General features: G+C 41.7%; 1 protein-coding gene and 1 long non-coding RNA gene across 5 annotated transcripts in view; one reads left to right on the top strand and one right to left on the bottom strand.

The window, feature by feature from the left end:
- Positions 1-23,137, top strand: part of LOC142417916 (uncharacterized) — a 480,711-nt gene that overhangs the window by 61,405 nt on the left and 396,169 nt on the right. The gene's annotated exons all lie outside the window — the stretch shown is intronic.
- ACOX1 (acyl-CoA oxidase 1) lies at positions 1,605-23,122 on the bottom strand. 4 transcript variants are annotated; one of them, XM_075519162.1, is made up of 14 exons: positions 22,943-23,122; positions 21,564-21,723; positions 14,704-14,864; positions 9,730-9,837; positions 9,097-9,216; positions 8,392-8,507; positions 8,034-8,203; positions 7,544-7,706; positions 6,632-6,822; positions 6,228-6,407; positions 5,476-5,581; positions 5,245-5,388; positions 4,184-4,390; positions 1,605-3,176 (listed from the first exon to the last, which is right to left on the bottom strand). In XM_075519162.1, the coding sequence occupies exons 1-14, from the start codon at positions 23,052-23,054 to the stop codon at positions 3,126-3,128; spliced, it is 1,989 nt and encodes a 662-aa protein (XP_075375277.1). In that variant the 5' UTR covers positions 23,055-23,122; the 3' UTR covers positions 1,605-3,125. The 4 variants fall into 4 exon arrangements, with proteins under 4 accessions (XP_075375277.1, XP_075375276.1, XP_075375279.1 ...); XM_075519161.1 differs by lacking the exon at positions 14,704-14,864 and adding an exon at positions 11,601-11,761; XM_075519164.1 differs by lacking the exon at positions 22,943-23,122 and adding an exon at positions 11,601-11,761 and having other exon boundaries at positions 21,564-21,704.

The following is a 23,137-nucleotide window of genomic DNA, read 5'->3' as shown; positions in this document are numbered from 1 at the left end:
GCCCCACTGGGCTTTAAAGCCCCCTCTTGGTGTTTAATTGATAAAGAGCAATCACAGTCCTCTTTTCAACACACCCAGAATCCAGAAGCACGAGGTGCCAGCCAGGGGCCAGGCGCAGGGGCTTACAGCTCCAACAGCCCTTGTGCGAGGTTAAGGGCGGCAGCCACCCCTTCCACCTTAGCAGGAGAAAATACAGGCTGGGTCCCGGAACCCCCAGGAGAAGCTGTGAATTCCCCACCTGGCAATGCCGCACGGCCCAGCTGGAGCTGTTCCCTGCAGCCCACCTGGGAGAGTTTAGTACATGAACTTGAATTGGTGACCATTGCCCCAAGGGGGCAAGATTTCACAAATCCAACCACAGCAGCCTCTGCAGCAAGGTGCACTGGCACTGCTGGAAACACTACAAGTTCAGGGTTAAAAAAAAAAAAAAGCTCACACTTACCAAAGCTAGGTACAGGACAAAGCCAGCCCTGCTCCTGCCTTGTTTGCTTGTACTTGAGTTGTTACTTCCAGAAAATCCCTGGGGAAAGGGCTGTCTTTGAGATTTTATAAGCTGTGGACCCATCTACCACCGGCTTTCACCATGTGGGAACATGGGCTCCTTCTAAAGCCTTCACCAAAAGGTGGCATTTTTAAGAGTCCATCATTCAAATCAGTCTGGAAACCACAGTCACAGGCTACTCAAGTCACATTTCACTACTCAAGGAGAACAGTGTAGCTTAGAAGTGTCATTACCTGACACTGAAATAACTTATAGTCGAGCAGAAGAGGCTCAACACCATGGATGGTACTATCCCATTTTGTCAAAAGATGGACGAGTCCCAGTGAGGATGCAGGACCATTTGATAGGATTTAAAGGCTGTTTACTGACCATGAGACATGGCAAGTCATACCAGGTTGGTAGCATTCAGGTATTACCACTAATAGCAACATGCTGAAAAAATGCATACAATATCCTCTCCAATAGCAAGGAAGTACAGCATTTGCCATTACATCGCTATCTACTCCAAAAAAACAGGGGGAAACAATTTTAAAGAAAGAGCTGCTATGAATTAAAGCTTCTGCTGCCAAACACTATTGTTAAATCTTTGCTGTTGGCAGTGCTCAGCTATGGCTGGCCTATGAGCCATAATAATACCGAGCAATGTGCCACAGACAGCTTTGCTCTCTGCCAGTTTTATTCTTCCTGTGGTTGTGAGCAGCACCAGAGGCAAGGACAGCTGTTGGACTGGGCTGGCTGCCCTAGAACGCTGCAGAGCAAAGCCAGAAAGGTCAGTCTAGAAATAAGACAAATAATCCAACTAATTCAAGGTCTTTTGAATACTTCATTCTACTTCGCCCATTACTTTAAATGAGATCCACTGAAGGCAATGCATGAAAGACAGACATTTTGTTTGAAAACACATTTTTGTAATTTATTAAATCTGTACATACAGTTAGCTAGTACTGTTCTCATTAACATATTTTTAACCTGCTCCTCCATCATCCCTCCCCAGGTCAGCAGTCTGCTCTATTGAATAAACAGAAGGCAAAGCCCTTTGCCTCCTTTGGTAGCCTGAACAGCAGTGGTTCCATTTGACCTGAAAGACTCAGCAGCCAAAAGGCAAGTTTGATTATTTTATTTAAAATTAAACATTTCTTTCTGTTCTGCTACTGCGTTTGACACAATCAAACATTGTGTCTGATCATTGTTAGTGCCAGGAAAAACTCATCCATGAAAGCTGATCTGAAATTAGGGACTTTAACAGATACCAAAGCTGTAGGAGAAACAGCTTCTCAGATGTTGCCTCAGAACTGCAGGATTTGGGTTTGTGCTGAAGCTTTTTTTTTTTAATCATTTGAAGCTCAAAGTTGCTCTTATCTGTTGTGAAGAGAGGTTTTATTGTTACTGGACAGAGTTACTGGTGTTGAAAAACAGCAGTGATTTTGTTTACTTGTAGTTGCACTGATTTCACTGGGCATCAGGAGGTTCTGTTAAAAGCTAATCTTTCATCTATTAATCCAGACAGCACTGTGCAAGTCCCAAGTCAATATAAAAACAAAATTAAGCAAATCAGAGAAAGCTCCTTGGAAATGCATGGGTAGGAAAAAAAACACCTAGACACTTCACTTGGGATTGTCATTTTCTTGAAGAATGCCTTTAAAAACCAGAAGAACATCCCAGAACTATCTGAAGACTCAAGGACCTTGGGTCAACTGATTTCTGCCCTCAAATACTGGCTTCATCATTCCAGGTCAAATTTGCAGTTTCTACCACTACATGTGGTTTTTCATATCAAATCACCATAATTAACATTTGTAAAGTGCTTTGAGATAGTGCTACGAAAATACTAACAGTGACAAGAAGGGCAGAACATCTATTATCAGCACCTAGCTGATTATTACCACTTGTTTTTTTCCTCAGAGTAGCATCACTATATTCTCCTTTGACTTCCTATTAACAGAGAGTAAGGTGCCAGTGTTGGAGATGGCACACAGGCAAAAGGAGTTTCTGCAGGGCAGTGAAAGAAGGATGTATTGGAAAACATGAAGATGTCTTCTGGAAAGATGAATGAAGCAGAGCTCCAGAGGATGGGTATTTAGTTCCCAGCTACATGAGGAAAGCAGTGCCACATGCAGATTCATGTGCACAAAACTATGCAGGAGCCTTTAGATAGCATAAATATTTGCCAAACAAGGAGAGAGGTGGTGCTAATCTAAAAAAAAAAAAAAAAAATCAAGACATTGATGCTTTTTGGGGGGAGGACATAACTGCTCATTAGAAGCTATTGCCTGAGGGCTGTTAACTACTTAGTAGTAAAATCCTGCTACCTTTCCAGTTGACAGTAACTTCTCTCTAGTTAGCAGCTTCACAAAAGCAATCCTTGTATGAATCCATAAAGCTTTCCCCGATTTTTAAAAGGTTAATTTTACCATTATAATTGCACTTTAAAAACAGGCAATCAATCCCTATGCACTCTCTCCAAACGCCTCCTTGATTTATAAAAGTGGAAAGAAAGACTACAATTATTCACTGTCCTACAGCTACCAGGATTTGAAAGGTTTGATTTAGATGCCTGAAGAAAGGATGCAAACATCCAGTTTTCAGGTCAGGAAAAGTGTGCATTTTACAAAAACAGCAGGCTTCACAGCTTGGCTTGCATCGGCTTCAGGTGTTTGTGGAAAGACTCATGAACCTGTAAGAGGACAAGACAGTTACAACAAGGTCTGTTTAAAACAGTTTTAGCGCTTTACATCTTGCAGTGTGTTTTTATACTAAGGAAATTTGAATCAGAGGCACTTTGGGGATTTAAGAACAGTCAGCTAAAACCTGTATTTGAGTGTCTATATGACACAAAGGATGAGAATATAAGCCAAAACAAAGAGCTTCCCCACTACCTTTCTTGTAAGAAAAAAGAATGCAAGACATCTTATATCCATACAGACAATCCTTTGGCATTTTAATTCAAAGAAAAGCAGTAGAGGTCTCCTAAGGGGACTGTAATGAAGCTCCTAAGCCCCACTGACTTCAGAAGCACAAAACATTGAGCAAGTTCTGGTGGCATTTAACTACAATCACAGTCTCTCTGGCAGCCCATCGTAGGAGATAGTCTGTCCAAATCAAATAAAGGCAGTAAAGGCCACTGAGACAGGATTTAGAGTTCTGTCTTGGCTGATGGAAGAGGGACACTGACTCTTCTCAGCTCAATTTCTTTTATTAGCTCAGCTGTAGCTGCAGTCTTAGGGCACATATGCAACACCTGACACAAGTACTACATGAGAGCAATTTATTTTCTCCAGTCACTACTACTGCCTGAAGGCACTGAAAGATTTGCCAGGAAACAGGTAAGGCTCTCACAGCTACTGTCACTAAGCAGAACTAACAGCACATGATAATTTCTTTAAAATTCAATGAGATTATTCAATTGTTTCTCTAGGGAGAGTATGATTTCCTCCCTCAACTGAGAAACTCAGAAGTATCCCACAGGGATGCATGTGAAGTACACATGGGAGAGTAACTGAAGTATGCTGAAAGCAGAGGAGCAGAAGTAGGCTGCTAGTTTCGGTCCATTACCACCAGTGACTTTTGCCCCCAATTCATCAATTACATGCTGAGATCACTGGATCAAAATTAAAAAACCCTAAATTGGATTACTTCTCTAGACACATGTGACCTAAAGGTGAAGAAATAAAGTTTCTTTACCTCCGTGTTGTTCAGTGGGGATTTCTTTGCCCACTCAAACATGTTCTCGTAGACGTTGCCATCATATCGGCCAAGCACAGATCCAAGATGAACGTCATGAAAGTCAAAGGAGTCTACCAGCGCTACTGCGTTGGGACGAATTATACCTAAGAGCTCTTTCATATGCTGGTTCACTTGAGTAACTTGGGCACTGGTCAGAATACCCGCCTTGGGAAAAAGGAGATTATCAGAAGAGCATGCAAGTCGCAAGAACCTTCCCTTCCCTTCCCCCCCAACAAAAATGCAGCAGTTCATAAAACACTAGGTTTTTTTTCTAAGTGCTAAGTAATCAAATTGGCAATTTGCCATAGTGTACAAGCAAAAGGAGATGCCTAGCATAGCCCACCATATTGCCTATCTATTTAATCTTTGATGGGAGACTCATTCTTTAGAGTGCCTGTATGTTAACTTCAGTAGCAAGTTTTCTTGAAGAATGTGCATATGTGTATATTAAATTCTTTCTGGTTTCAGGGAACTTTTTGGTAAGCAGCAAAGAGGAAAATGGGAAGACAAAACATACCACATCTGCCTGAAGACAAAATAAAACACTGCTGCACAAATACAGTCTCAAACTGAAAGAATGAAGAGAAGAAAAGTAATGCCTGACAATTTAAATCCATTCACTGAAGGATGGGTTAAGATTTGGAGTACAATATCCCCCTTTTGTGCATTAATTTACAAATGCATACAGCTCTCAGAGCATGTCTAACTTACATCTCCTTTAGTAAAAAGGAAATTTTTTTTTTTAGTTTTTTAACATACAACACCTGGTCACCAACTGGAAAACATTTAAGCTAACCTAGACAGATGCCCCGTTACCATTTATCATCCAACTCCGCTTCTGGCAGATCACAAGGGAAACTTGACAAGAGCCTTCCATCAGACCTGCACTGCTAATGGCCTTCTGGAAGTCAACAGTCAAGACCTTACACCTAAGCATTCGTGCAACTTTGCATTTAAGGCATCTTTGCAGACAATGACTCTGGCTCTACAGATTTAAAGTGTTGGAGAAAGACACCAACCTGCAAGAAATCCCCTGTGTTCTTACTGATCCCGTACAGTGCATACAGAAGACACAGCTCAGTCATGACAGCACGGACAGCTGCATTACTGATCTCAGACAGCTTTGCTGTGAAAAGCTTCACTATCACATAGTGACAGTGTGCCTACAAGAAATGAAAGGAAGGTGAATCAGGTTCATGAAGAGATGAGAAGTTCTTACAGCATATTTCTTTATCAGGCACATCACTGACCTCAGATGCTCGCACAAGATCAACAGAAGTTCTGTTCCAGGCATCCTCCTTGCTCTTTCTGTGGTTCAGTTCAGCTTGCAAATTCTTTGCTGCAGCTTCTACAAGCCTATTTGATAAAGGAAGAAAAACAGGTTATACAATAACACCACATTAACAAGATTACGTACACTGAATTCAAATGAATTTCAGTCTAACACATCAGAAGAACTCAGAGGTCGTGTGCCACGACTGAGTACATTGCCTGGAGTGGGCAGTTGTGGCTCTAAAACCCCCACCATCACTGCTGCAGCTAGAACACAGCTACAGAGGGGTAAGATGACATTTGACAGCACATATGTGGTGCTTGGATACTTACTCACATGTAGGTATCTGTTCTACTCTCACACTTCCTTCATGACAGGCTTTAATATCACGATTTTTTCTCTCCAGATAGATCTCTGAGCAGTTTGAACAATGTTGGTATTTGTATGCTCGAATATACTTTACATTTAAATAAGAAAAATATATTTCAAAATGGAACAGAGCAGCATAACTAGGCTATGCGTAGGCTGTATGTAGCCTCTTGTAACCTCAAAGCACTTAACACTGACGCAACCTAGTAAAGCGTGTCACTTCTTGAAAGCAACACACAGAGCAAAGCTTTGCAAACCACATCTTGAGAATCTAACATTAACAGGGCAGCACATCACTACCATCTCCCAAGACACGTGATTTTATTGGTGCTTGGCTCAGTCTAGTAAGTGTGAACTCACCGGGCAGCACGTGCTTTATAGGCCTCTACCAAGCTGACTGGATCATTGATCCGCACAGTCACAGTCCTAGCAGCCACATGCTGCGGCTGAATGCGTTGCCTGGACAGATCGTTAAGGTAGGACACCATGCCAGTAACCCGCTGCCCAGAACTAACTTGGGTGTAGCTTTTGGCAAGGAACCTGAAAATACAGACAACAAACAGCAACTCATGAGTTGTTTGAGTGAAGTCATCTTACCTAGCGTCAGACTAGCAAAGAACAGCTGTAGGCATACACTTTTCTGGCAAAAATAGGGCAAGGGACAGAAACACGAGAGGTAATACAGGATACTCTTCTGCTCATCACTTTAGCTACAAAGATTGTAATGCCAAGGCAAGAATGTCTCTGGACACAAGCTACCATACCTAGCTGTCTGCAGCATCATGACTGTGTTTTCTCCCTCATAGGTGCAGGATGGGGTGAATGTGACATAGATGTCAGGAATGCCACTGCAGCGAGAGTAGCCATGCCCACCACATGCCATCCGACATTCCTCAATACCAGCACTAGCAGTCCAGGAAGTGAACGCCTTCAGCCCTGCTGTCAGTGCATGGAGCTGACGGACAAAAGCAAAGCCAGTTTAGATTTTTTATTTTCCATTCTTAGCTTGCACACATACATGCTAAGTACTGCAGCTCCCAGAAGAAAGTAGGGTCGACACCATCCTTCCAGTGTCCCACAGGGTCTTGTTTTTCTTGTAAGGACGCTTTCCTGAGCCAAACTATTTATATGAAAGCCTCTATAGATGTAAAGATTTCTTTTGAATACCCCATCCTTTCTGTCTCTACACAGACTTGGACATATTATGTCCCAGACTGTTTTCAATTGCCTATTGTCACATTAGGTTCTCAGACAGAATCCCTAACTGAAAACGGACATTTTACAACCCTAACCCCTCAGTATAGTACTGATACCTTTGACCAACACACCAGTTCTACCCTAGTGACTTGGAAGAACAGTCAAGAAGCTACAGCACAAGCATAAGACCAGTCTTAACTCCACTCCCAAGCGATATGCCATCATTCCTGGAGAGTCACCTTTTTAAAAAAATATTCACAGTAGCTTTCTCACTGTGCATCACACCCTGTTTTTTTTGTAAAGGGCTGCTAAATGAATAGTGCAAATAAAGAAATAAAAGTCACCAGCACATACGGGGCTTGGGATCTCTGAATCTAAAGAATTAAAGACATCTCACGAGTGAGAGCCAAAAAGGCTTGATGCCTTTTCTCCCATGCTGTAAAGAAACATTACGTAAAATCAACAAGAGGACACAGTACCTCTGGCAGCTCACTCAGATCCCCTTCATTGATGTCTCCACTAACGCGGCGATAGGTGTCTTTTATGTAGGCTCCCACAAAGTGAAAAGCATACGCTGTTGCCAGGAGAGGAAACAGTTTGTATTGTTGGGTCTGATAATCCAAGATCTGGGGCTCTGGTTCCCTAGAGCAAAATACAGATGAGTTAGTATGCCAGTGGCTAGCAAACTGCTGTGAAGTCCTATTCAACTTTAAGTAGCTTCTCTACTTGGATAGTACAAGCTGCATCCGTATCAAGCCAGACTATCTAAGAGCATACAGCAAAAGCCTCTGACAGGGGGAAGGCATTTTGGCAGTCAAGAATGAAAGATTACTCACTTCCCATGATGAAACAGTGTTCTGAAACTATCAAGCACCAAAGCAAATAACATCAATGAAAGTCCCTCCTCCCTCCAGTATTTGGGAATTTTCCCTCAGCACTTAGGCTGCTCTTTTATTTCACTGCACTTACCCTGGCTTTAGCTCAGACTGGTGTCTCACTGCACTATAGCGGATGGCAATGGTACAAGCCCGGGACAGGGAGCGAGCTGAATCGCCTACAATGAGAGATCGGATGAACACCATGGTCCCATAGGTTAGCTTGTCACTAAGTGGTTTCACATAGGTGCCATCTGGTTCAACCTACCAAAAAAAAATACAACCTGTTGATTTTTAAAGCTTCCTCCCTTTTACATGTTCACATATCAAGCTCTAAACTCATTAAGTAGCACTTACAAGCAACCTACAATCTTGTTGGTACACTATTCAACCACACAAGAGCATCTGAAGTGTCCATTTCTAACAGCATATGCTGAAATTCACTGCTTTACCTGGGCATATTTCATCAGCATGTTTTCCCGAGGAATTCTGAAGTTGTCCATTTTCAGGTAGCCATTATCCATTTCATCATAACCAAATTTTGGCCCAATGTCACCCACCGTAATACCTGTCACAGATAAAGCCGCTTGCATTAAGAAATAGGAACTAAACACCACATGAGAGGTTCAAGCCTTCTCCAATAAAGAGACTGTTTAGCTTTCCATCAAAGAGATTAAGGTCCTCGTTAGGAATAACAGCTTTTGATGGAAAAGTGGACATCACCACATGGGGATCTTCATAATTTACATGCAGCCCTACTATACAGTCACTGGGGGAGCTGTCTCTAAAGATCATCCAGCTCACTTCTACCTGGAGAATGATGAAACGTATTCTTTCCCTTTCAGAAAGTAGAAGGACATGCTGCCTCACAGAACGCATAGCTGGGAAACACTGGGACAGAATCAAATCCCAAACTAACCTCCACATTGAAAGTGTGACATGAGATTTAGTGGTAGTTCAGTCAAAAGACAGACTCCTTTAAGCCCTGTGACTTACCATCTACTCAGTGAAATCAGCTAGTGTAAATGACAGCTAGTGTAGTGAAATCAGCAGATATAAGCCATGTACATTAACAAGACACATGCAGCTGTATACAGCTGAAGAGAAACAGATCTAACATATTCCATGAGCACTAAACCCTTAACATTATTTTTTACCTGGCAAAGGTTCATGGGTGCCCAGCTGCCGTATGGGAACAATGAAGGCATGCAGCCCTTTGCACTGGCCCTGAGTGTAGAGCTGAGCCAGAACAATGGCATGGTTCGACGTCTTTCCAACTGCAAAAGGAGTGGGAGTCAGAAGGAAAAAAAAAAAACAGTCAACATACTTATATACACAGAGTCTCTTTCCTTAAAGCAGAGATTACCTTAACCACATCACACGTTAGAAAACCATATTTACAACACTGGTTATCATCCAAATTCTACAGCTAGACAAACAATGTTGCCCAAGTCAAGGAAAGTTGCACCTCTTGACTATACAATACCAAGTCCTTGGCAAACCTGTCAGTGGAGCTGAAGGAAGTAGAAAGATTTTTATACAACCGATCAAAAGTTACAGCAAATCCATACAGTGTGAATGATTCTGAGAAACAATTCAGAGCACACAGATAATCCAAAGTTTTAGTAAGCTCTGATAAGTCTGTTACTTGTTGTGCAAGAGTAACTGCCTTTCAGCCAACTCTTTGGATCAAGTTTCCATCATCATTCTGTAGATATAATACACATGACATCACCGCCCTAAGTCTTTCCATTCATCTTCCAGATTTAGACACACAATAATGCACTTACGTCCACCTGGCCACCACTTAATTGACGTCACAGTGGGGCTGTTGAGGATGAACTCCTGGGTAGCAGGGTCATAAGTAGCTGTAGTTTCTAGACCCCGAAGATGAGTTCCTGAAAATAAGCAAACACATTGTTTTGGCAGAAAGTCAGTCACAAAACAGAGACAAGGACAGAATTGGACAATGGAAAGTTGAACTCCAGTAGTAATGTACAAATTTTAACTTTGCTTTTAGGCTATATAAAGGACTAAATATCGACCAATTAAGGAAGAACAAGTGAGAGTCAGACTATATTCCAGGACCTGAAGCCAATTCTCAGCAAACATGGTTTTTTTTTCCCCAGTGGTCTAAGACTAGTTTTCCAAGCACCTCCAATCTGACACCTTTTTGCTATTACACACCAGAAGCCCTTTCTCAGTTAAAAAGGTCCACAAGAACACGCTCACCTGGATTTCACTAAAACTGCAATCTGATTAAATTGCAAAATAAAAGTCATATACTTTTCGGCCACAAGATGAAATAAATAGTGCCCATCATCTCTTCATTCCCTCATCAGGCCTACATGCTCCTCACTCGATGGAGCGGTTTCTCCCAAATGAGATCATCCATAGCTCCAAGACAGCAAGTAATGGCATGCATATGCTAGGGTACTGATGCAGGTAGGTGAAGAGACTGCAAAAAGATGAAGGTAACGATTCCAGGAACAGTCTTTGTCTTCTGCCCCCAACTCTTTACTTCACATACACCTGCCTCAGCAGTGGCATTGTCCCTGCATGCGTAAAAAAAAAAAATAAAAACCACTGGGCCTACTTGCTTAAACTAGACAAGCTGAGAACACTCCTGATAGTCTGGACTGACACAGCAAGACAGAGCCAGTGACTCTACACAAGAGCTTCAACATGAAAAAGGATATCACCTTGATGCAGCCACGTTTCCAAAGCATGGAGTTAATGGTAGACTTCCACAGGCAGCTTAACACAGACTTACTTTCCTGGTAAAGGATCTTCAAACCTCACTAGTTGCAAGAGATTCTCCACAGGCTTGCAGTTACTTTATGCTTCATACAGTATCTACATTTCCATCCAGCACAAAGGTGAATCCTGCTTATTTTTAGAAAATAATTCTTATCTGCAACTCTCAGATGTCAAAATTAAAGTTTCCCAAGGCATAATAGTCTCCCTTTGAAACTTCGATTAAAAGTATCACAATCACAATACTGCTGGAGTTATCAAAATCCATTTCAAAGCTTGAAAGCAGAGGACTAGTAACAAAGAACAAAGTCTACTTGAGACAGTGAATTAAAAAAAATATCATGGCCCAATTAAAAGAACACATGGGAGTGAACTAAAGAACTGGAGGAATAAAGTTCCACACAAAACATGAGCATTGGAACCAAGTCATCCACATGTTCTCTGATCCAAGGTCAGTCCCAAGGTGAGAAGCAACTCTTACTTTTTTTTGGCATCTTTTTCAGTACCTTAAAGCTCTGTCCTTTTGTCTTCACACTGAATATTAAGTAGAGCAAAGCAGAAATCACACTGGAAAGAATGGTAGTGTAGAAATGAACAGATGTCATCAAATTGACATCACCATAGCCATATGCAATAATCTATACTGGTTTGAATGGCACAATAGGAGCGTTCAGTATGCTCATATATAGAACTACAGACATTGAACTGTCCTATAGGAGAAAAAAGGGCAAGCAGCATGTGGCATGATGATCTATTAAAAATTTCAGAGGCAGTCCACTTTTCCCTATAGCCACAACTGCATGCATAAAGACTGTGGGGTAAACACACACCATTTTTCCCAGGCAGGGGAATCCTTTGTACACACAGCCATTCTTAGCAATAGCATTTAGTGAATGTACTGTACCATGGCCCATTTCAGTCTGGGCATAAGTGCCAATGATCTCCAGGTTCCAGGCAGGCATGAAGAAGCGATCCTGCTGCTCTGGGGTTGCCTGGGTGAGAAGGGTGGGGAGGAACATGCCCAGATGAAGGTCCAGAGGCTCAGGCCGTCCACGATGAACAAAGCTGTGAAGAAGTATCATGGGATGGGAGTGTGAAGGGGATGTTATGGGAGGGAAGCAAGCATGAGGATGTGTGGTGGAGATTCAGGAAGAGACAAAAAGAAAAAAAATTATTCATGTGTAAATCAGAATTCAGCAAGTGTGTTTTAGAAATCCAGAGCACTATCCTTTTCTCAGGCTTGAATAATAAGAAGTGACACTTACTCTGAAATAAACATGCTGCATTGAATTTCTTTCTAATCATACATAAAATGCATTTGCCACTTTCCCGTATTTTTGATGCACCATGATTGATAAAAAAAAAAAAAAAGGATTAATCCAAACCAAAAGACAGACCAGACCTTCACTATGGTCTGGAAATCAGAGCATCCCTAAGTTAAATGGGCTGAGTCAGAATGCCAGTTCGTTGAAGATGTGATCTGGCTGGATGAAGCAAGCCTTCACCCAAAGATATGAAGTCCACTTTTTTTTCCCCATGGTTTGAGGGTAGAACCTGGTAGAAGTCCCAGTTTATCCAACTGAATGAGCTAGGTTTTCACTTTTCCTTTTTAAAAAAGGGAAGTTCTAACTGTCTGTACTATCTACTTCACTTATTTTGTTTATTTGTGTCTGATTACAGATCAGACACAACTAGCATATATTATATTCCAACTCAACTCCCTTCAAATTTTGCTATTTTTAAAATCTCTCTTAAAAGGACAGTGCTCTGCATGTGTAAGTTAAAGTTGTGAACATAAACAACTTGGCAAGAAAGCCAACATTTTTCAACCTGTAAATCACCAGCACAAAGTCTCTCCAATTAAACATGTTTCATTAGAACCACTCTTCCTCCAAGTTCTGTCAAACACTACTGTTAGGTAGTTAAGTGGGCTATTAAGTTTTTTGATATAAATGCTTGTTAAATCTTTAAATATTGATAGCTTTGAGTATTAAAATAGTAGGGATATAGACTGAGGATCAGTACCTTCTGTACAAAGGTTGTCCAACTGGCACATTTATGTATTAAATAATGTAATTGGTCTTTAACAGGAATATATATATATTTAAATGAGATATGCATTATGGAAAAAGCTTAGCCCTTTCTGAGCTGAGCTTAGCTCAAACTCACTTGGCATTCTTATCAAAGTGGGAAGAAGCATTCTTTTGTTACCTCTAAACACACATTAATATGAACTAGCTCTGCCCCTAGAGCTTCCTAAGAACTGTAGTTCTTTTCTTTGATATTCTCTGGCACCTACAAATAAATTCAACCATCTAATAAACCCAGTAGCAGTGTTTTCTAAGCTTTTTAACTGAACACTGATCAAGCTCAACAGGGGGCTACTGCATTATCAGGAATACCAGATTTTAAGTGAGTTCAGTACTGGTGAGAAGTACACAGCTGACAGTCAAAGACTGAAAGAAAATCCTTATTTGCTAGCAATAGCTATAAACCAGGTAGAAACAGTACAGTATTTTCATTACTCCTTTTTGTTTCCTTTTCGGCCCTGTGCTATTTGTGCTTTTTCTTTCTTTTATTTTTTTGAGAGACTTATTCACTATGGAATAGGTTAAAAGCAACACAGGCTATCAAGTAGGTACTCACTAAGATAAAACTGAGTAACTACCCATCCAGGCTAGGATTCAATAAGCCAGAGGTCTGTTTCCCCATCATCAGTTTCTAAACATCACGATTAAATTAAGCAGAGCTCAGTGACAATTACTGCAGAATCTTTACTAATGAAGCAGTTAGATACTCAACATCCGCAGCAGGAAGGCCAAATGATTTTTAATTATTCAGCATGGAAAGTGTATTTACTTTACCATACTATCACCATATTAGTTCTATTATGTGTCAAAATACTAATTTTACCAAACAACATGAACACTATAAGCAAACCAGACCATCACCAGGCAAGAAAGTGCAATGATCTAATGTGAAATAGCAAGTAAACCAAATCACTTTGGTGTGGATGTGTGTCCGATTTAAAGAAGTTGGTGTGAAAAAGCAAACAAGGTCAGCAGGCATTTATTGTTGCCATCCGGTTGTCTCTCAGCTTCTGGTGTTGAGCTAGGTTTGCTCACTCCATCTCTCCCAAGCAGAACACATGACAGGATTTCCTCCATTGCATCTTCTACAAATGTTTCAGCTACCATGAGTAGCTGTAACTGAACAGCCAGCCAATTGGCATTACCACATAGCTCTTGCAATTGTCCAGACTTGCACACATCATGCTTTCCAAGTTTAGACGTCAGCACGAGCACTGGAGTCTTTGGTTTGTTAAACTATTCTTGCTGATATTTAACAGCCATAATTCCAGGTTCTGGGCTAAAAGACTGTTTTCTGATCCATTAAAGGTTCGTCCATTTGAAGAAGTAAAAGTTGTTTTCAGCAATAGTAAGAATAAGATGTTTTTCTTCTTTGAAAGCAAGATCTTTCCATGAAGTGGTACAGCTGCAATGGAGTAGCATCTGGAAGAAAAGTGCTTGGGGCAAAGCATACCTTACTTTCAAAAACAAAAACGTGCAGTCTCACCCTGCTACATTGCATCTAAAGGTGTACTTCCGACCTGTTTACACAGGCTGATTATGAACTAAGAACTGATACACACATACTCCAAATTCAGGCAAAAATAAAAACCACAGTACTGTTGACAGACATGTTCCAACCAGTTCAAGTGAAATTCAGACTCCCAGGGCTTAGAACAACCTCCTCATCTTAAAGCAAAGGTAAACAACTACGAAGTCAGTGATCAGCTAAGAGGTGCATTCTGGAAAAGACCAAAACTAACCCTATGATTGTTAGGATGTGAAATGAAGCAGCTGTCTGGCTATAGGGCAGGAAACATCAATGGTTAACCAAACTATTTTACCTTTCCCCTTTTAGATTTACCTAGGGAGCATCATCAATTTACAAACTGGAGTTACAGAAAAGAGGTTACCCATTGATCCCTGAAGGGAACTAACCATGTCCCATTTCGGTTTGGGCGTAGGTGCCAATTATCTTGACTCCATGGACCAGAGGCAGCCATTTCTCCTTCTGAGCATCAGTCGTTTGGGTCTCTAAGGTTTTTTGAAACATGCTGAAGTGGAGACCAAAAGGTTCAGGAAAACTGCCCAAGCATGTTCTACAGGAGAGAAATAGAGGCATCTGGATCTCAGTCTTACTGTTACTGTGGTCCTGAAAGGCTTTTCTCCACCTGTAGCATAAGATAAATAATCTCTTTGCCTATTTCAATCTTTTTTTTGTCCCACAAACAACCTCCAAACACAGAGGCATCAGAGGCAAGCTAATGGGAAAATAAATGTTTCTTTCAGGCATTTTTTTTCACCCTATGAATCCTGCTGTTGCTACGTAACTGGAAAAAATACTATTCTACAAAGATTCATGGGGAACTTAAAACTGAGGATGTGAAAACCAAATTATTTCCTCCGCCATCTCTCAGGCTTGGGGAGAATAAATCCCACTACTGCTAGTAGCCTAGAACTAGGCCATATTAGCTAGAAGCACTATGTATTGAAAAGGAAAAGGCTTCTCAGGTGACCAAGTGCTTTTCAGAAGAGCTCTGTATTACCTGTAGCTGCTTTTATCAGCTGTGAGATCAGGAACTCACCTTCAGTTAAAATTACTGCTACAGGCTAGTGCTGGAAGGAATGGAAGAAAAATCAGACATTTTAGATGTGCTTCATCAAAACAGAATTTATTTCATGAGAGAAAGCTCTATTAATTTAGTAGCCATGATGGCAGGCAAAGTACATTCCCAATTAAAACAAGCTCCGTAACACAAACATGCTAGAAAGTTTCACTGTGTAAAAGCTATGTAGAAAATGACAGCATCTTCCCTTCAACATTCTGCAGTCTGAACAGTTTTTCCATCTTCCGTCTACTGTACATGAATGCTTATTCCATCCAAATTCTAAGACAGAGGAACAAATGAGTGCTCTGCATGAATACCTACATACAAGATCTCTCCCACCTGCCAAAGATATCTACAAGGAAAACATATCCTTCCATCTCGAGGTATTAATACCCGCCCAGGGAGCACATTTAAGTTTGTTGCCAACACAGTTCCACACTGCGTAATGGATGCTATGCATAGTTTTTCAAATTACAGCAGTAGTTCTCATTGGCATTTTATACCATGCCTGGAATGAGTGCCTCAGAGCAGAGGATAAATAATTGATAATTCAAAACCAGATCCCTATGCAAACCGTGAAAATCAGCCTTAGGGTGAGAGAAAGCAGGACAAAGCTTCATCAGCACCACTGAACTGCATGTTGAAGACACTTATTTTAAATGGAACAGTTTTAAAATGGACAACATTGAATGAGCCATGGATTCTTCCAGAAGCAAAACTATTGTCACCAAGTAATCTAACACTGGTGATTAATGCATGAACTGTGCTTTAAGCTGGTGTGACTGCAGGTACAGTGTCTAGAGCTCTTGGGATCAAGGCAGACAGTTCTCTTACCAGAAAATATTCTATGGCCTACAGCAGCACGTATTTACAAAGCAGAAGTTATGAGGGTGACCAAGGGCTTAAAAATGCTACAAGGACAGGGAGACAGAATATTTTTCAGCATTATTGTGGTTTCCTACATGGGTTCTTCTTTTACTCCAGGACCCACATAGCCATAGCAGCACCCTTTACTTCCTCACTGCCTACAACACAATTACTGTGCATCTATTCCTTGGGCCCAAAAAGGACAAACCTACAGGGAGAAAGTAGGTGCTGACTTTGAAATACACTGTTTCAGTGCAGCTTGGGAAGAGATTGAACAGTTCTTCGCATATTTTCAGGAGCCATTGAAAGAACTTGTGAAAAAGGGGCAGTACACGCTTTGTTGTCAGAAAAATCAGGTCAGACACTGCTTCTTTGAAGGTAATGCTCCAGGAAAAAAAAAATCTTATTAAAGGTCACACCAGCAACTTTCACTGCCTATCAGTAAGTTTAATTGCAAGTGCCAGATATTTCATGCTTAACTAGCACCTTCTCTGATAGGAGTAAGAAGAATGACATTTCGCAAGCAGATACTGTATAACATCCCTGTGTCAGGTCATACTATTTCACTGACTAAACATGCAGCATTTTAACAGCTTCTCGCATTAACAAAGCTGAAAGCAGAACTGAAAGCTAGCTAATTTACAGCAGAAACTTTTCATCTCAGCATACTCCACACTGAATGATTAGGATTTTCTTAATGTGCCTTTTAACAACTTGAATGACAAGGAGAGAGAATCCCATTTTCCGCATGACAAAGGGCAAACAGAAGAGGTACTAGTTGTGAAGGGAGGAAGAACACGTTTTCTTTCCTTCTTTTTCTTTCTCTGAACTCCTACACCTTCCTCTCCCAATTTCTACATTCCCACTTAGCATTTCCCACTACCTACACAGCTTGTTCTCCAAAGGCTGCATTGTATAACTGTCCAAGTACATTGCTACATCAAGACTGAATGTGGCTAGCTAAATCTAGCACTAGCAATTTGATCAGTGACCAAAAATCACCTCGTTGGTCTGAAGTCAGATTTGTTATGACAATCAGTGAGTCAAGAGGAGGGCTGCAGTTCCAAAACCCCTTACGGGAGAAGGATGTGTAGTAAGACGCTACTGTGGCAATATAGATCTTTCCATATTTCACTGCAACCAACGCCACCGACATAGTCAAAGGCACTTGTATTTGACAGATGAGTTTGATAGCATCTCTGTCAGTGAACAGAGTACAACAGAAGCAAAGTCTATGTTTTCAGAGTCTCCAAAGCTAAATGAACAATTGCAAAGACATTCTCAGGCTGCAGAACTGGGTCACAGAATAGGGTCATTTACTTTAAAGCACAATCCGCAAGCAAACTTTTCTAGCTTTTTGCGGTTCTTGAGGTAACTCTTCTCAAGGAAGAGCATGAAGGATCGCCTCAGTGGCAAAAGAGCCGGGGGTATGTCTGAACTGTGTTTACTGGGCTTCAGAGTTAATAAATGGTATGGTAATAAACTCCTTTTCCAGCTGCACCAAAAAACTCAAGTCAGACTCATCCACCCCAAATTAATTTAGCAGTGGCTAGTAGGGCCCCTACTACAGTTTTTCTGGTTGATTTGCTGAGAACTACTTCACATTGTAACTTCAGTGTCAAAATGAAAAGTAGGGACAAATTGTTACAGGGAACGTGCATGTTCATGCAATGCTTATCCACACAGGAATCATCTGTTGACTTGCAGCTCTCAGATCTTCCCCCTTCTGCTGTGCCTCTGTTTCTCCCAACTGTTTTTCACTTCTTCACTTAATCCCATTTTCCTCAATGAAGGTTATTTAAATTTGAAGGTGAATTAAAACTGACCAAATTACTCTCTTCAGAGCTGTGTAGCATTACACATCAGAACAATTTCCAATTTTTCATGCTGACTTACATTTTGCTGCAGTTAGACTGTAAAAGAAATATTAAATATTGACACTTGAAGGCTGCTGGCCTTCATAAACTGTAGTCACAGCAGCAACTGCAGTGCAGGCACATGTTAAGACACAGGTGTGACAGAGGCACTTGACCTCTTAACCAAACTAGTAGTAGTTTGGTACAGGCTCCAAAGGAGGTAAAGGCCTGAGCCGTGGCCAGGCCAAGAACTCCTGGTTCCAATCTGTTCTCCGAGAACCCACAAAGAAGCCAAGTGGCACAGAGAACATTGATGCCTATGAGCTTGGAACCAATCATGCATCAATAACAGCTGGCTTTTCCAAGTCTCATTTATTAAGGAACAAAGAAAGTTGTGGGTACAAGGAGCCTCATACATATCTTTCCTATCACATGTAATTTGACTACGAGACAACCACTTCATCCCATAAATATGACAGCCTAAGCGAGCCTTCTTTGAGTTCTCCCTTGCTAGGCAGCTTGGCTGTATGGCAGTGAGCTCCCCTTGAGCTGGGACACCTCTTGGGTTGCTCCTCAAGGCAGAGAGACCTTTTACCAACGGCAGATCTTTGGTAAGAGACTGATACCACGCATAACCTTGTAGTATGGTAACTTTCATTGCATGCTGAATTGACAAATTTTGTATACATAATCCCTTAGATACAAAGCATTGTCCAAGTCTGAGACTAAGATTGGACCTAGCCACACCTAAGCTCCATCAGGAGTTTGGAAAGCAAGGGGGTCTACTCTGAACCTCGTGACTCAACAGGAGGGTCCTCCGTACCCTTTTGTATCTCCAGTCTCTCTGTGAATCATTCTAACTTGAATGTAACCCAGTTTTCCTTTGCATGTTTCTTCCATGCAGTAATTAAGAGTGAACCTTGCCATCGAATTTTGTTAAATCATACTTTTACAACATCATATTAAAACCACTTTTGCTAATACCTTTGATGGTGGTTTTTTTAAGCAATCTAAATCACTCGTTCGTGACAACAGGAAGAACTGACTGGATGAGAAACACTTAAAGTGGCTTCTAAATATATTTAATAGATCCTGTTATGTTTTGGAGTCCAACAAAGCCCTTGTGGAAACAGGACTAAGGAGTACTCAGTTCGACATGTCACAGCAGCACAACTGTTTAAGTGTATCTCCAGGGCAGCTGAAGGAAGAAGCATTTCTCCTTGCCTATTAGTAAATCAAGCTATAAAGTTGGTCAGTCATGGTATAAAGCTACCTAATGAAGTTCTGGTAGTATACAAAAGCTACAGGAAAACAACTAGCTCAAAATTCTCAAAAACTGCCTATGTAAATAAATCTGTCCCTGCTGTTTGGGGATAATCACAAGGCATGAGGGTTCATTGGCAAAATATGTTATGTTTCCATATGTAAAAATCTGATGATCAACCACAATAAATACAACTTGACATCTCAATCAAGGACTTCTATCTATTTCATAAACTTCATTCAAGGCATGTCACAGTACCATATCCATTCAACTTTCCAGTTTGGAAAAATGAATAAACCCAAACACAGTTTCTCTAGGTTAGCTTTTACACAAATGAAATCCCTTCTAGTTAGTACCAATTAGCATGTTTGGATATGTGATAGAAATAATTTTGCAAGTTGGGTGGAGCTCACTAAGTTTAAAAAATGTTTGACACTCAGCAGGTGAGAAAGTGGGGATAGATGTTAAAATGCAAATGAAATCAAAGGATGAAAAAAAATAATCCTTTAATTTCTTCCATTTATTAAGAAGCAGTAAGCCAATATCCTCCCTTGCAAACACCAGACATTATAGTAAAGAATTCAAATCAAGAATATTAACAGCATACAGTTCTTAGAGCAAACAAACTTCACCTGTAGGTAAGAAGTATATGTACTGCTCTTCATTCTTCTACATGTTATTACAGAAGACACTGGAAAATACAGTCAGTCTACAGTAACTGCAATTATCTTTTGAAAACCTGAAGGTCTGCAATTAGAATTGACTCTGAAAAAAGTAAGCCTTCCTCATTGCTTCAGTTGATTTTGGATCATGAATTCTGACTAGTCACACCTGACTATTCATATGGCATAAGATATGGATGTATTATTTGGTACCTATATGAAATACTCAGCTTTCATCCATTTAAAGTTAAGAATTGCTGACTCCCAAATAAGTTTATGGAAACACAAAACTAGAATCTAGCATTTGACTACTTCAGAAAATTTGTATTTTCATAAAATCTTGCCAGTAAAGCCGCCAAAAGACAGCACTTACATTGCAAACTTCGTTGAAATTTGCCAGCTGGTATACTGGATAGACTTCTCTGAATTTTCTCCATAAAAATAACTGAAGAAACTTCCCCATCACTTCCAATAATCTTTGTGTAGGTAAAATTAATGATTAACTTTTGCCATGCACTACCTGAATAATCTAATACAGTCACTGAACTTTTTCCTTGTTATCATTGTCCATTTGTGCAATTTTCAAAAGAATATTTACATTACTTCCACGAGAACTTTCATGACACAGGTCAGCGTAGATCAATTCCTCTGAAATTAAAACTACAGCAGACAAGATTATTTCAACTAACTAGTCCCAATATTAATGCTCTGAGGCCAATGACAGCTTTTCTACAAATCCAGTCAGAGGGGCCTTGTGATTCTACCACATTATGTAATATGCAATGTTCATTTAATGTGCCAGAGGTTATATTCATGGTACTAAATCCAGATTTCTAGAGCTGTGCAATCTCTCTGTTAAGCAGCTTCTGTTTGATTATATCAGAATGAGTTTAATAGAACTAAGTTCCCTGCAAGCTGGAAGGAAGGAAACTCAGATGTAAAGACAGTTTTATTTTTATTAACTTAATCCAAGGGAAATACTATCAGATAAACAAAAGGTCAAGTACAACAAAAAGCCTCTAGGTCAAAGGGAACCACCGTAGCACCAGGAGCTTGGAAGAGGGAGACAGGACAGACAGCTTATAAGTTCTTGTTTATAACTATCTTGGAACATTTTCAAGTATGCCTGTAATGCAACTTTATTAGGTCTAAGTGCAAAGTGAAGTAATCAGCTTTAAGAGATTTCATTAGAAGCTGCAACATCATCAGATCTATTCAGATTCAAAATATTTTAGTGTATTCTTTATTCCTTTTAGGGGAAAAAAAAAATCAGACTACAAGTCCCATTTTTTACTTTCTGCACCATATATAATAAAAAGGGTGTAATTATTAACGGTCCACTTCTAGTAAAAAATCTAACATGACACAGTATTTGTGAAATCAGAGTTTCATCTGCAATTTACTGAAGCCAAGCCTTCAGTGGGCTTTTGTACAAGTCTTTAGCTTCCTTTGGACAGCAAACATAGGAGAAAAAGCACAACTCTAATGTCCTTGGTGATGATCACAGTACATACAAGCAGCAAACTCTACAGCTAAGTACCTTTTAAACCAGTAGATCTCCTCTGGGTCTGCAATTCCATATTCTCTTAACTTCATCACCATCAGAGCGCTCTTCCTGACGGCTTGCTCATAGCGTTGGCTACGGGATAGGAAGTTCAAATCCTCGTGCTGGAAGTCAGGGTCATTAAAAACTAAGGCCTCTGTGGACAGAGCAGAAGAGGAAAACAAACTCAGTTTCCACAAGCCTCAATTGACAGTGGGTGAGAACAATTCAGCATTTCACTTGCTGTACCTCAAAGTACAGATGTCAGAAAATTAAAAATAAAATTAAAAAGTTAATGAAATCAGAAAGAAGCCAGAGCTCTTGGAGAGAGGGACTCGAGCAACAGGGCACTCTCCCGTTCCACACATAAACCACATTTTAAGTTAGGAGCACTCTGGACTTGGCAGGAGGTTAATTCACTGATGTAAGACCTGCAGGCCCCTCAACAACGATCTCAAATCCTCAAATAGCCATTGTTACTGCCAGATCAGACTGCCTCATGAACTTTGCTCCCCCCACACAACTCCTTGTAGAAGGGCACAGCTATTATTCCCACTATGCCGACTGGAAACCAAGGTACCCAGAGGCCACTGACTTCCTGTGTCCCCTCTGGCACATAAGTTACACAACACCAACCTCTGACAGTCCCACCCCAGCGCAGGCTGGGAAAGGAGAGAGGATGGAGGTATTTTATTAATCTCGCACACCATGGTGGTCATGGGTGAAAAAAACAGGTCATATTTGTACTGTTGGGCAAGAGTGTACTAGGAAGGAAAAAGGAGGGGAGAGGGCCCAAGAGAAATGCCCATGGGAAGGTGCCTCTCACCCTCCAGAGGAAGGGGAAAGACAGAGGTAAAAGGACATTGCTCTATCACAGCCACCCCAATGTTCTCTGGGAAGGAGATAAGAGAGGGATCAGGGACATAACACAGCTTCTGCTTCCCTCTAACCCATGAGACAAAAATCCCTTCCTTCAGGCAGCCCCCTCCTCACAGCTTTTCCCCTCTCCCTGGAGTCTCCCCTCTCCCCAAAAGCTCCTCCCCACACCCTCCCCCCTCTACAGCCTGTCTCCCTCCTCACGACCTCCTTCCCCCCCCCAGCTCCCCCTCTCTCCACAGCTTCCTCCCTCCTCACTCTCCCCGAGGCTTCCCGCCTTCGGCGCCGCCCCCCCGCCACCCCTCTCCCCAGAGCCCTCCTCTTGGGTCTCCCTCTCTCCCCACGGCCCCGGTTTCCCTCTCCTCCTCCGCCGCCTCCCCTAAGCCCTCAGCCTGGGCTGCCGCCCCCTCCTCACAGCCCCCCGAGCCGGACAAGCCCCGCTCCCCTCAGAGGGGGCACCGGGCCGCGGCAGGCGGCGGCACGCCCGCGGCCTCCCTCACCGATCTCCTTGCGGCGGCGGGTGCGCTCGGCGCCGCCATCCAGGACGTGGGTGAGCAGCTCGGGCTGGAAGGTGGCGGCGGCGCGCTCCCTCCGCAGGTCCGCGTTCATCATGGTCGCGGCGGCGGCTCCGCTCGGCTCGGCCCCGCCGCCGCCCGCACCGGCCTCCGTTCTGCCGGCCCCGCCCCCGAGTGACG

This window comes from Mycteria americana, chromosome 16, assembly GCF_035582795.1.
Source record: "Mycteria americana isolate JAX WOST 10 ecotype Jacksonville Zoo and Gardens chromosome 16, USCA_MyAme_1.0, whole genome shotgun sequence".
Taxonomy (NCBI): Eukaryota; Metazoa; Chordata; class Aves; order Ciconiiformes; family Ciconiidae; genus Mycteria; species Mycteria americana.
The sequence above is the reverse complement of the archived record's forward strand: the minus strand, read 5'-3'. Positions and strand labels throughout refer to the sequence as shown.